Here is a 13520-nt window from a genome sequence, read left to right on the forward strand (position 1 = left end):
ACTCCTCTGCTCCCATAGACGTCTATGAGGAAATGACTCTACTTCTCTGTAGTGACCAGCAGGGGGCGACTCCTCTGCTCCCATAGACGTCTATGAGGAAATGACTCTACTTCTCTGTAGTGACCAGCAGGGGGCGACTCCTCTGCTCCCATAGATGTCTATGAGGAAATGACTCTACTTCTTTGTAGTGACCAGCAGGGGGCGACTCCTCTGCTCCCATAGACGTCTATGAGGAAATGACTCTACTTCTCTCTTGATTTATTCCCTCAGTAAACGTTGTAAACAGTTTATGGTCTCAGTCTCTAGTGTCTATTTCAATACAGCATGATGTTCATGTTTAGTAAATTTAGTAAATTCATTTAGAGTCAAATGGACCATGGAGCAGGGGACGCTTTAGGACGTTGATTGATCTCCACGTCCTCATCCGTCCAAATTAGGTCACTTCCTGTTCCCTGGTTTGCACACAAACCGCCGGGTCCCTCTGTGGAACGGTCTCCTGCCGTGTGCGTGTCCCTGCTGTGACTCTGAGGTCCCTGGAGACACGGAGACGCGGAGACGCCGGTCGTAGGACGAGCAGTGAATAGTCGGTCGCGTTAACTGAGTCACCAGCGCTCCTGCAGTCCTGTTTGTCGCGTCTCCATCAGAAATGTTCCCTTTTCTTAACATCTTTTATTTTAGCACCGCCTCAGCGTCACGCTGGATGCTGGAGGTTGCATAACCGACGGCGCTTTTTCCAACACACACAATAAGAGTTGATGCCGGTCGGCTTGGATTTGATTACCCCGAAAAGAAGCGGCTGTCAGAAACATCTCGGTTTATTTAGAGGAGGTCTGTCCGCCCCCCTTTGAAGGGAACAGTTATTTTCTGCTCCCAGTGAACAGAAACTGGGACAGCGAGCGCTAAATGGGTCACCTTGAATGGAGCGCTGCGCGGTCCAATCAGGAGCCGGAGACGGATGTGGAGGGGACGTCTCCGTCCCCGTAGACCAAGGCTAATTCTGAAGGCCGAGGGTCACCTGTTGATTTGACCTCTGGGACTCGCGCCGTTTTCTCAAGGTCAATAACGATAATGTCCATGACAACGATAACAAATATATCGTGTGAGAACTGAAAAATGGACTTAAGGTACAAGATTTCATCACAACTAGATGGACAGATTGAATCCCAGTGTAATTCAGCTCAGTTTGCAGCGTTATTCTGGAACTTAATTACCTGAAGTAGACCACGCCGGACGGAGACGCCGAGCCTTCACGTTCCTGTCCGACCCAAATGGGTCGCGTGTGGAGTAAATAATGATCCACGCGGCCCGGTTTTCTCCTCACGGGACTTACAAATAAATCACTCAATGCTCAACGAGGTCGCGAGCAGCTGCTGCAGCACGGACTCACAAAGGTACACAAAGGGACTCACAGACGTACACAAAGGGACTCACAGAGGGACTTGGTGCGCAAACCAGTGCAGCTGTACTGGTTTTTACTCCCTCATAACCAAAGCAGAAATGAGCCGAAGCCACTTGGCGTTTTTCAATGGAAGCCCGTTATTGTGGTGATTCAGGGTTAAAGACCCCCGACGGACGGCCGCACACAGAAGGACCAGGAGAAGTCCCGGGGGCCCGAGGGCCCGAGGGGATCCGTGGCTCTCCATCCTTTTGGACGTTCCTCTCGATCGCGCTGATCCCCGTGTGGCGGCTCAACGCTGCCTCGGGCCTCCTAACTGGAGCGAGACCCTGAGCCGTGGGCCTAAGTAGGACATGTGGAGGAGCGAGGAACGGGGGCCGGTGCCGGGGGGGGCGTGTTCACAAGGGAGGGGGGTCTCAGTGAAACTCGGCGACGATCCGGTTCTTTGTTGGCTCCGGTTCTTTTGAGTCACTGGCGGTTATAAACAAAGTCACAAAAGATTGATTTTTCTTATATAACTTGTCAGAACGTCACTGCACAGTCCTGTCGACACTTCAGCAGCAAATCCTTAATAATCAATTTGTTTACTACTTGTTCCAGCTCCACATCAGACAATAAATTCTGAATAAACAGCATCCATTCCGTTTTGTTTTTTGTTTTTTTTGCAGGACACCAATGAAATCGTGGCTATTAAGAAGTTCAAGGACAGCGAAGGTAAGTGGACCACAAAGAAATGCATCCTCATCATCTCGTCTTCCATCACGACGACCCTGACTCCGCCCTCTGCCTCACGGGCCAATCAGAAAATGAGGAGGTCAAAGAAACGACGCTGCGGGAGCTCAAGATGCTGCGGACGCTCAAGCAAGAGAACATCGTCGAGCTGAAGGAGGCGTTCCGGAGACGAGGCAAACTGTATCTCGTCTTTGAGTATGTGGAGAAGGTGAGCCGCTTCCACCGAATCTGTAAAATACATGAAATCCTGACACTACGGAGCTGTGAGTGGTTTTGAGAACATTTGACAGTTCTCTGGACTTCGAGCTGTGATCTTTCAGAGGCGAAGGACTCCTCCAACGGCTTCAGAGTCTTTACTGTTTGTGTTTGTCTCCATGGCAGAACATGCTGGAGCTGCTGGAGGAGCTACCTAACGGCGTGGCCACCGACAAGGCGCGCAGCTACATCTACCAGCTGATCCGAGCCATCCACTGGTGCCACAAGCACGACATCGTTCACCGAGGTGGGCCCTCGCCGGCGCGCGTCTTTTACTTTGGCGGGACGCGCCAAGAGGACAGCGTAGAGTTTTTTTTTTTTTTTTTTGCGTTTCAGCGAGGCATTGACGAGGCGTTCAGGCTCAGGCACAGAGGGTGGTATTTTTACGGAATTAAATGTTCTCTTTAAAAATCCAAACTAAGAACAATCTTATTTAAATATGTGCTTGTTTAGATACATTTTCATTTGGATGAAGCCACTTTAAAAACTCTTGTTTCTTTTCATTGACGTATTAGAAGTAGAACATCCAGAGAGAAAGGACGCTGTGAGGTTATTTGATGCTCCCGAGGGAGACTTCTGGATCAGACTGAGAACTCGTTTTAAAGTTTATTCACAGAACATTTGCTAAAAAGCGCTTGAATGTTTTCCTTTCCGCTCGTCTGATAAAAGAACATTTCTAAATGTACCAGATAGCGAAGAACGATGCTCTTTGCTGATGCGTTGCAATCATCCTATTGTTCACGAGAGGACGAGCTTTCGGGCGAATCAGTAACAAACCCAGATGGCCCGTGTGAGCCCGTGGGCAGCGCAGCAGAGCAGGCGTCCAAATGGGCCGCTGTACCCCCGGCTACACACACACACACACCCTGAACGGACACACACACACACGCACGCACACACATGCGCGACACCATTACCCACCATCCCGATTATGAGTTACTTTTGTCTGCAATCCTGTGAGAAAACCCCCCGAATATCTTCGATGAGACATAAACGTGTGACCCCACCTGTTCTGTCTTCTTAGACATAAAGCCGGAGAACCTGCTCATCAGCGGCGAAGACGTCCTCAAGCTGTGCGACTTCGGTGAGCGCCTCCGTCGTAAAGCACCCCCCCCCCCCCCCCCCTGTGAGAAAAGGAATGACAAAGCCAATGAGTGTTTGTTTCCCATGCGGCGTTCGTCTGGCTCGATGCTCGGGCGCCTTTATCCGGGGAAGCGTGTGCTGCTGCGTTCGGTCGCGCGCCTTTTCCCCCCCGAACGTGTTGGGAAAACAAGTGGCTGATCGCACGTCGGCTCAATCTGGTGGAGCCACAACATTAACGCGATGGGGGGGAGAGAGGGGGGGTGGGGGGATATGGCGTATGCAATCTGGAGTGAGAGACTGGAGACCTGCTGGGTGCTCTCTGTGTCGGCCAAAGACGTTGAGAGGACAGACATGAAGGCCAAGCAGACGCCGCTTCGGAGGTTTCTATCGCATGTTATTACACTGACACGAGAGAACACTCGATCACACGTAATATGGCAGTGATGCCCCTAGTGGACACCAGGAGAATTACACGTATTAACTCCATAATACAGCAGTGAGCCCCTAGTGGACACCAGGAGAATTACACGTATTAACTCCATAATACAGCAGTGATGCCCCTAGTGGACACCAGGAGAATTACATGTATTAACTCCATAATACAGCAGTGAGCCCCTAGTGGACACCAGGAGAATTACACGTATTAACTCCATAATACAGCAGTGATGCCCCTAGTGGACACCAGGAGAATTACATGTATTAACTCCATAATACAGCAGTGAAGCCCCTAGTGGACACCAGGAGAATTACACGTATTAACTCCATAATACAGCGGTGAAGCCCCTAGTGGACACCAGGAGAATTACACGTATTAACTCCATAATACAGCAGTGATGCCCCTAGTGGACACCAGGAGAATTACATGTATTAACTCCATAATACAGCAGTGAAGCCCCTAGTGGACACCAGGAGAATTACACGTATTAACTCCATAATACAGCAGTGATGCCCCTAGTGGACACCAGGAGAATTACACGTATTAACTCCATAATACAGCAGTGAGCCCCTAGTGGACACCAGGAGAATTACACGTATTAACTCCATAATACAGCGGTGAAGCCCCTAGTGGACACCAGGAGAATTACACGTATTAACTCCATAATACAGCGGCGATGCCCTAGTGGACACCAGGAGAATTACACGTATTAACTCCATAATACAGCAGTGATGCCCCTAGTGGACACCAGGAGAATTACACGTATTAACTCCATAATACAGCAGTGAAGCCCCTAGTGGACACCAGGAGAATTACATGTATTAACTCCATAATACAGCAGTGATGCCCCTACGTTTAATACAGACCCATTATTGAAGCTGCGGATGAACTTACAAGGACTCACACGCTTGCCTCAATCTTTACCATATGCATGAACACAAACATGCCTATTGTGATGTCCAAAGGTTAACCTTCATTGATTTGACTGAATCATTTCGCCAGTGCCATGTAGCACAAGACGGCTCCTCACCTCCCCTGCTTTGGGGAGGCTTTTGTCTGACTCAACAGTTATAACCTATACCTCTGAATCCTAATGAGCGTCCAGAGCGCCGCAGTCATCTCATTATGTGCAGCATATCATAAAGCTCCTCATTATACTACTTTGCCTCCCTCTGTCTCCTCTTGCCAGGCTTCGCACGTAATCTATCCGAGGGGACGGATGCCAATTACACCGAGTACGTTGCCACGAGGTGGTACCGCTCTCCGGAGCTCCTGCTCGGGTACGTCCACAAGTGTTTTGGGCCCCGTCGGCAGTATAATTAGAAGTAAGAAATATATTTTCCTTTACGTATTGGCCTCTCGTCCACACGGAAATGGAGCATGGTTTGACGAGAGACGTTTTGAAGGATTGAGTTGGCGGAATTGTGGTCTTCGGAAGAGTTGTTTTCTCATAGACGTCTATGGGAGCAGAGGAGTCGCCCCCTGTTGGTCATTACAGAGAAGTAGAGTCATTTCCTCATAGACGTCTATGGGAGCAGAGGAGTCGCCCCCTGCTGGTCATTACAGAGAAGTAGAGTTGTTTCCTCATAGACGTCTATGGGAGCAGAGGAGTCGCCCCCTGCTGGTCACTACAGAGAAGTAGAGTCATTTCCTCATAGACGTCTATGGGAGCAGAGGAGTCGCCCCCTGCTGGTCACTGCAGAGAACGCAGCTTTTAAGACTCTTCCTCATTAGCTTCACTGTTCAGACCCAGAGGTCGTCTCTTGGTCGTAAAGAGAAGCAGCTTTAAAAAAGAGGGAGATCCTTCATATCTGTGGAATTAGCATTAGTTGTTATTTTTTAGTTTTTCTTAACACCGCCACTGAGCTTGTTCAGAATCTTCCCCTCAGGACAGAATTCCAATTTAAAACATGGAAGAAAATATCAGTATTTTCGCCTCGGAGCAAACCTCTCATCCGTTTTCGTGGCTATTCTCACGCCGGACCTCCACCGCCAAACCCCCCCCTTTTGCATGTGTGGTCCCAGGGCTCCGTACGGGAAGGCCGTGGACATGTGGTCGGTGGGCTGCATCTTGGGGGAGCTGAGCGACGGGCAGCCTCTGTTCCCGGGAGAGAGCGAGATCGACCAGCTCTTCACCATCCAGAAGGTCCTGGGACCCCTCCCGCCGGAGCAGATGAAGCTCTTCTACAACAACCCTCGCTTCCACGGGCTGCGGGTAACGCCGAGCTGACTCACTCCTCGCCCCCCCTCCGCTCTGCTCCACCTTCCCCTCCACCTCACTGTCGTTGCAACCTCCTTCCGTCTCCCTCGGCTTGCCTCGTTTGTTTTCTGTCTCTGCTCGTTTCCTCCTCTCCTCGCTGAGTCGGCTCTGCCGTGACCGATGGCATCGCAGTGACTCATGCTGTGTCATGCATCCTGTGCGCTCTGTGAGGTGGGGGGGGTGGGGGGGTACCAGCCTTCCTTCCCTTCGCCTCCCGCCCACGCCGCAGAATATATATTAGTTTTCAAACTGCCCTTCTGTGAATAGCTGACAGAGTGAAGACCCACTAATGATAATGCTGCTTTTAATGTCTTGTGGTGTGGAGCTTATATAACTATAACTACTAACTATAAAACAGGCGATGAACCAACAAAACAACCAACAGGAAACAAATTGTTAGTTTTTTTGTCATTCTGATCCAATTTTGTGTGACAGTTACTAAACAACTAATGCGACTAAACCGACAGGTTCATTCCGTCTTAGGCGCTTCCGTATTGGCTGAACTCAGCAGAACTGCACATTGATAGTTTGTATTTGTGCTGTAGGTCGAACACTGGAGTTATTTGTGTCACTTCTGATTAATGCCTTTGCTCTGATATTTGAGCTTCAATCGGTTTGTTTTCACGTTCATCTGGCCGAGGAGGAACGCTTCTCTGACTCACATTTCAGTTCGACTAGTTTGGAGTTTGAAAGGTCGGATGCAAAAGCTGAGGCTTCCCGGTCACAGAGAATTGGCTTCATGGCGAAGGAAGACACGTCTTGTCCTCAGCAGTCGAATGAACATTGTCTGAATTTTCTTTAATGAAGGAGAAGGAATTGGAGCTTCACACATCTTTTATTTTTTAATGTTTTTTAATAGAAACTTATCTTTAAATGCAGTTTCCTTCAACTTCAACTTCATTGCCTTTTACGCAATCAAACTTATTTTTGTGTCCGTACGAGTCGCCCCCTTGTGGCCGGTAGAGAGAACGAGAATGAGACCAAACGTTCCATCAACAGCGTGTGTGACACAAAAAGAAGCAAAGGGAATGTTGATCCTTCAGATCAATGGGATTAGGGATTACGCCGTTCTTTGCCGCACGCGGGTCATGCAGTGTGGGACTAGCGCCGGTCCCGCCTTTGTTCTCCACTCTCGGGCTCCACTCGGTAACTTGGTTACAGCCGGTCGTGACTACAAAACTGCAGCCGTCAGTGAAACGGTGTGAGTCAGTGGTCGGCGGTTCGCGCGGAGGAGCAGCAGCGTCTGCAGGGAAGCACTTAAGAAGAAGACGCCGACGCCGCCGTAACGCCGCTACGGCAGCATCACTGCAACATGCAAAGGAACAGAAGGATTATTAGTAAAGAGGAGAAGCACATCAAGACACTACAGCAACTAAACCCATTCATTTGACCATTCATTCATTCATTCATTTGACCATTCATTCATTCGTTAATACGCCTGGGACAAATGACACAAATGAAACAGGTAGTAAATGTAAACCAGATATTTGGGATTATTGGCGCCTTCTTTTTCTGTTAAAGATTAATAATTAAACCCATTAACTAATGTTAAACTAGCAGTTCATTACTCATTACTACGCCGACCTTCCTCTCAACACAGCAGCGATTATTTAACCATTTAACGACCCGTGAACATTTGATGTTGTTTTTCTAATCCTTCCTTTAGTTCCCTGCGGTGAATCACCCCCAAACGTTGGAGCGGAGGTACCTGGGCATCATCGGCGGAGCGCTGCTGGACCTGCTGAAGGTTCGGGACCCACCGATATTTTGTATTTTAATGCGTCCGCCTCTTATCTGAGACGCTCACCCGCGTCGACATCTGACACCCGCACCGTTACCTCGGCGCCGGTCGCTCCGCGTCGCCTCCTCGTCGCTCTGCGGCATCTTGTCGGCTCGCATGCTGCCGTTATTGCTGTAAACACGAGCTCCGTGTCAAGAATGTGGGCCGCGCGGAGAGAATGACTCACTGCAAACATAATGTCATCTCCGGGCCCGTCCCTCTCGCCTCTAATCAGGCCTCCTCGAGTGGAGCGCCGACATCGATCTGACGCGACGTGTTCTCTGCTTGCTGACAAATAGTTCTTAAAGAAACTTAAGTATTTTGTTTTCAGTGCAGTAATGCAGGCGTCCATTGTTCCTCGGAGACAGGTCATTAAACATGTTTGTCCAACTGAGGGGAAAAAAATGTCACAAACCGCATTTCACATCATCGTTTCTCGCGACTCTTGAGACCCAATTAAGCGTCGCGCGGCGGGCGTGTGACATTTCGGATAATGGCGACGGCGCGTCAGAGCTGCTCGCGAGGACTCACGGCGTTCGTCTCCGTCCGGCAGAGCCTGCTGCTGCTGAACCCCACGGAGCGCTTCCTCACCGAGCAGAGCATCAACCACCACGCCTTCCAGAGCCTGCGGCTGGTGGAGCGGCCCGGCCCGCCCACTCCCACACCTGTGCGCTCCTCCAAGAGGAAACCTCACCATGGAGACAACACCACCCCCAGCAGGTCAGCACGGAGGAGCCGGGCCTCTCCCGCTTCTGCAGAGGCAGAAGTTAATGCGATTTTCTTTTTTTTCTTCTCATGCAAATGTGAACGATTGTTTGCAGTCACCGACCCCCCCCGAGGGTTATTATCTGCTGCAGTAATGACATTTGTGCAGAATGTGTTCGTTAGGGGACTCCGATATTTCACACCTCAAAGTAGATTACACAGGTTGTCACAATGTAATGTCTGGAGCTCAATGTAACTGATATGAGACTTAAAATAAATAGAAGATTAACTAGAAGAGCAGACCTCCACCAAGGCAAACACTCTGACTCACTTTATTTAGGGAAGTGAAACATAAAGGTTGAAGTTCTTCCTTTGCCCGCGCTATTAAACAGACTCGCCGTCTGATTTGTTCTTTCATTGGAAACTCTTGCAGGTACTTTAAAGCAGGCTGTGAAAGAAGGAAAAAACACATTTTCCATCAAGAAAAGCTTTGCAATCTTGTGTATTGCATCTTCAATGTAGTTTACACTTGTAAGAGCAGTGGCCCTAAGATTGATCCCTGTGGAACACCACATGAGAATACTCATATCGCTGAATATTGAGGTCCTTTTTACCTGCTCTTGCGCAGGAGCCACGGAGGAAAGACTTCAGGAGGCCACCGCTCCAGCAGCAGAGAGTGCTCCAGCTTGCCCCGGCACGAAGACCTCCACCCCAACAACGACGGCTTCCTCAAAGGCAACATGCCCACGGCGATCAACCTCAGCCCCACCCTGCACCCCAAGAACTACCAGCCGCAGATCTTCAACCATGCCACCTCGTGCAACGTGGACCTGGCCAGCGGCAACCTGCCTCACCTGCTCAGCCCCGGCGAAGCCAAGAGCAAGGGCGACCCGGGGTCCAAGGCGGCCGACGGCCCGGGAGCCAAGTACCTCAAATCCAACTTCCGTTCACAGCAGAACCGCCATTCTTTCGTGGAGGGGAAGACCAACACGCTCCAGTCGGGGGAGAAACACGGCCGGCGCTACATGGAGTCCCACGGCTCCACGCCGCCCTGCAAGTTCTCATACCTTAACTTGTCCAAGAGCTATGGGACGCTCAGCGACGCCAAGTCGGTGGGGAACCTGAACGACGTGCACCTTTATGCCGACGAGCCCACGTCTCGCTACTTCCCCTCGAGCTGTCTGGACCTCACGGCGCCGAGCAGCCCGGCGGCCCGCCGCGCCGACAGGCTGGCACCCGGCGCCCCCGGCCGAGGCAGCACGCGCTCGGAAAGAGAGAGCAACACGCTGGACTCGTCCTACAGACGCTCCTCCGCTCGCCACAAGTCCTCGGAGGAGGCCAAGTCTCCGGACGCCCTGGACCCGGGGGAGGGCGCTGTGGACCGGAGCCACGCCCACTCCCTCTCCGCCCCTCTGCCTTACGGCCAGGGATACACCAGCCCCTTCTCCTCCCAGCAGCGGCCGCACCGCCACTCCATGTACGTGCGGCGGGACCACCAGAGGACGCACGCGGCGGAGGAGGGGCTGGCGGTGGGGCAGGGCATGCCCACCAGGGCCAGCAGCCTCCAGCTCCTGTCTCCGCAGCTGCAGCACCGCACGCTGCCGCGCCACTCGGGGGGCTCCTTCAGGGACGAAGACAAGAGCAGGGTCAGTCCTCAGAACCCCACCCGAAGGGAAGCCTTCAGCCCACACCATGCTAACCATATCAAAAGCCCACGCCGGGCCGTGTGGGATCACTCGGCCTCCATGTTTATTTGATATTGGTTTTTGCAATGATATTGAAAACATAATTCAGGCAGAATCACAGGTTTGTAGGACCAGCAGGGAGTAACAGACCCTCGTCAGGATGTGCAGCCAATCAATGTACCTGTTTATTTATATACACTGTATAATCACATATGGTGTGTGTATATATATGTAGCGTGTGCGTGCATGCATTTGTGCAGCGGCGAGCTCACGTCATGCTTCACCGTGTCTTCATTAACAGAGCGATCAGGCCGCCGCCGAGGTCGCCCACAGCAGACCCCCCATAAGGGACCCCGCCAGGGACAACGCCGCGTCTTTTCACACGCAGCGGCAGAAAAACGAGGTCCGACATTCTGCCTGCACCACCATTCCCCACCCACATCCAGTCCTTTCCCAGAGAGCGCGGATGTGGGTGGATGCTGCTGTCATGAACTGCTCTCTCTCTCTCTCTCCGTGCATCAGATGCCTCTTCATTTTCTCTGTGTGCTTTGCTTCCCCTTTTTTAATGTGACTACTTAATGACTTGAGTCAAGCTCGTCATCCAAAGAAAGACAAAACAAAACAGCTCACGTCCTCTGCAGATTTATTACAATAACAACTAGTTGTGAATCAGTAAGCCCTCTTTTTTTATCGTCTTTTCTTTAAGGTGAACAAAAACAGCCATCAGCTCAGGTAGGAGGTTTTGGGGCTTCTGATCTGACCGGCTCTTCCTCTGTTGTGACTCAAGGTCGGTATATACCATGAGCAGCAAACGGAAGACGGGGGCTCGTCCAAGGAGAACCGCAACATCTACAGCGAATCCATGCCGAGGAGGGTGGGCAGCTTCTACAGAGGTGGGTTTAGTCACGTCTCTCTTTCACATTCCGCTATCACTGCATGAACCCACTTTAGAGATGTGGTGTGAGGAACTCCTTTGGATCTGTGAGCGTTGGCCCTCGGCTACTTGGGTCCCTAACGCGTCTTTGGTAACCGTTTTCCTAATTTAAAGGGACCCATTGAATTATCTTAGAAGGGGAATCACTTGTGCAGCGGTTGAGTTCATGGTGATTGAAGAGCACGAGGAGAAGACTGAGTCTTTCTAATCACATTATTGAACATCTCCGTGTCCAAAAGGCCAGAAACGTTTGTTTATTTTACACGTGAGGGAAAGTGAATCTGTTGTGTTTGTCGAACAGTCCCGTCCCCCCGGCCCGACAACTCCTTCCACGACGGCAGAGGGCCGAGCCGGAGCTCGGGCGACGGTTTGACCAACCACTCCAAACGGCAGCCGGCATTCGATCCCTGGTAATTACCTCCTAAAATAAAAGATCTGCCCTCCACGGAGGCAGAGACAGAGAGACATGAGAGAGAAAAGACTCTGGTGGTCTATTTTTATGCCTGATATAAAATGTTTTTTTTCTCATTTGTCCATAACTTTCACTTTTTGTTCTTGTAATACTACCTTTGCCCATAAGAGGCAGTAGTGCACCACAAGCCCGTGTTCTAAAATAGGGTTAAAAGCGTTTGTTTACCCCAGCAACAGATTAGAACAGGGGTCTCAAACTCCGGCCCCCCGGCATACCGTCAGCGCTGCCCCCACCGAATCTGAAATGAGTTTGACACCCCTGGATTAGAGCAGCGTCCTCCGGTTCTGCTGACGGGAAAGTGTTGTTAAAGCTGCGTTCTCTCTAGTGACCAGCAGGGGGCGACTTCTCTGGTCCCATAGGAGTCTATGAGAAAATGCTTCTCTCTTGATTTATTCTCTGACAAATTGGTTCCCCGTGCATTGCTCACACTACAACAGCGGCCTCAGCAGAAGTCTCCGGGTGTCACTGGGAGTGGAAACGCGTGGGGGACGTCTTTAGTCCGGACATCACGCTCAGCAGACCTTTTCGTCTCTTGCCTTTTTTCAGGACTGGCCCGGACACGGTGGTGCTGAACCCCTCCGAACCGTCCAAAGAGAAGGAGAAGCAGGGTTTCTTCAGAGCAATGAAGAAGAAAAAGAAAAAATCTCAAATGGTAACTTGTGTGTTTGGAGGGAAAGCTTTCGCCAGGACGCCGTCTCTCACGCACGAGGTGTCAACACGTCGTCTGTGAGGCTGCGTATCTACTATGTTTTATAAATCTTTCACGGGACATCGGGGATGTTCTGAAGTGTGTGAGGTTCTTCTCCACGTGTCGCCACAGCAGACGGAGCAGAGGGTGCTGCTGTGAACGCAGTTTAGACGCGCAAAATGACAAGCGGAGTTGTTTGTTCACTCAAACTGATGTAGACGGTTTTAGGTTCTTAACTACGTCCACGGCAGAACTTTGCTCCACCTACTGCAGGAACACACAGACTCTGTGGAGAAGAACCTCACACACATGCTGCCATTCATCATCATGCCTTCTTGTTGCCGTCATGTTGCTTCTGCATTACAGATGCGAGGCCTCCCATCATCAAGAAATGTCTTTTCCCGCTGTTTAGCCCGAAGAACGGCAGAACGCCGCTCACCTCCTCACGCCGCCCGCCGCCGCCCGCATTAACCACGAACGACCCGCTTTGCTGATTCATTTTAAGCTTTTTCTTTTCAGGGGGTTTTGCCGTCACGGCTTTATGAGAACGGGGGACGAAATGTATCTACTCAAAACGAGTTGTCAACACCAACGAGTGAGACCAGTGTTTACGGGAAGTATCCGTCAATAAACACACATCTATTGGTTTTTAACCTGAACTGTGACATGAATGGATCCAGCTGGTTGTGTGTATTTTTGGGGGGCTTGGTTGTAATTTGGAGCCCCCCCCCTCCCCTCAAAGTGTGCAGCTTCCCCTGATTTCATTGCACAGGAGAGTCCCATTTTCAAAATTGTCAAAAACCTGACTTCAGCAGGAAAACAGGTGCTTGAGGGCCCCATCTTCCCCTCACCCGTTCTATTTATACACGCCGGTCTGTTGGGACGCCGAGAGGGGGGGTTTAACGCTGATGACACAACACAAATAAAATGCAATCTGGAGCGGGAGGAGGCAGGCAGTGAGACGCTGGGCTGGTGGGATAACTGTGTTTGCTGCATGAAGAGCAGATCATCCGTAAACCCTGCAGTCGGTGGGGAAGAGCGGAGTCCCTCGGATCGGCGAACGCTTCCGTTTTTCTTAGTTTTTTAATGACTCC

At 50.9% G+C, this 13520-nt stretch overlaps 1 protein-coding gene across 2 annotated transcripts in view; it reads left to right on the forward strand.

Annotated features, from left to right (window-relative positions):
- The window catches only part of LOC120823838 (cyclin-dependent kinase-like 5), a 29094-nt gene that overhangs the window by 11209 nt on the left and 4365 nt on the right, over nucleotides 1-13520 (forward strand). The window contains exons 4-16 of one of the 2 annotated variants that reach the window (XM_078108748.1): nucleotides 2065-2110; nucleotides 2200-2336; nucleotides 2510-2630; nucleotides 3408-3467; nucleotides 5092-5182; nucleotides 5928-6117; nucleotides 7829-7909; nucleotides 8496-8662; nucleotides 9276-10293; nucleotides 10634-10735; nucleotides 11120-11225; nucleotides 11568-11676; nucleotides 12285-12390. In XM_078108748.1, coding sequence (XP_077964874.1) covers nucleotides 2065-2110; nucleotides 2200-2336; nucleotides 2510-2630; nucleotides 3408-3467; nucleotides 5092-5182; nucleotides 5928-6117; nucleotides 7829-7909; nucleotides 8496-8662; nucleotides 9276-10293; nucleotides 10634-10735; nucleotides 11120-11225; nucleotides 11568-11676; nucleotides 12285-12390 — 2334 coding nt within the window. The remainder of the gene's footprint in view (nucleotides 1-2064; nucleotides 2111-2199; nucleotides 2337-2509; nucleotides 2631-3407; nucleotides 3468-5091; nucleotides 5183-5927; nucleotides 6118-7828; nucleotides 7910-8495; nucleotides 8663-9275; nucleotides 10294-10633; nucleotides 10736-11119; nucleotides 11226-11567; nucleotides 11677-12284; nucleotides 12391-13520) is intronic. The other variant, XM_078108749.1, reaches the window with a different exon arrangement.

This window comes from Gasterosteus aculeatus, chromosome 8, assembly GCF_964276395.1.
Source record: "Gasterosteus aculeatus chromosome 8, fGasAcu3.hap1.1, whole genome shotgun sequence".
NCBI lineage: Eukaryota > Metazoa > Chordata > Actinopteri > Perciformes > Gasterosteidae > Gasterosteus > Gasterosteus aculeatus.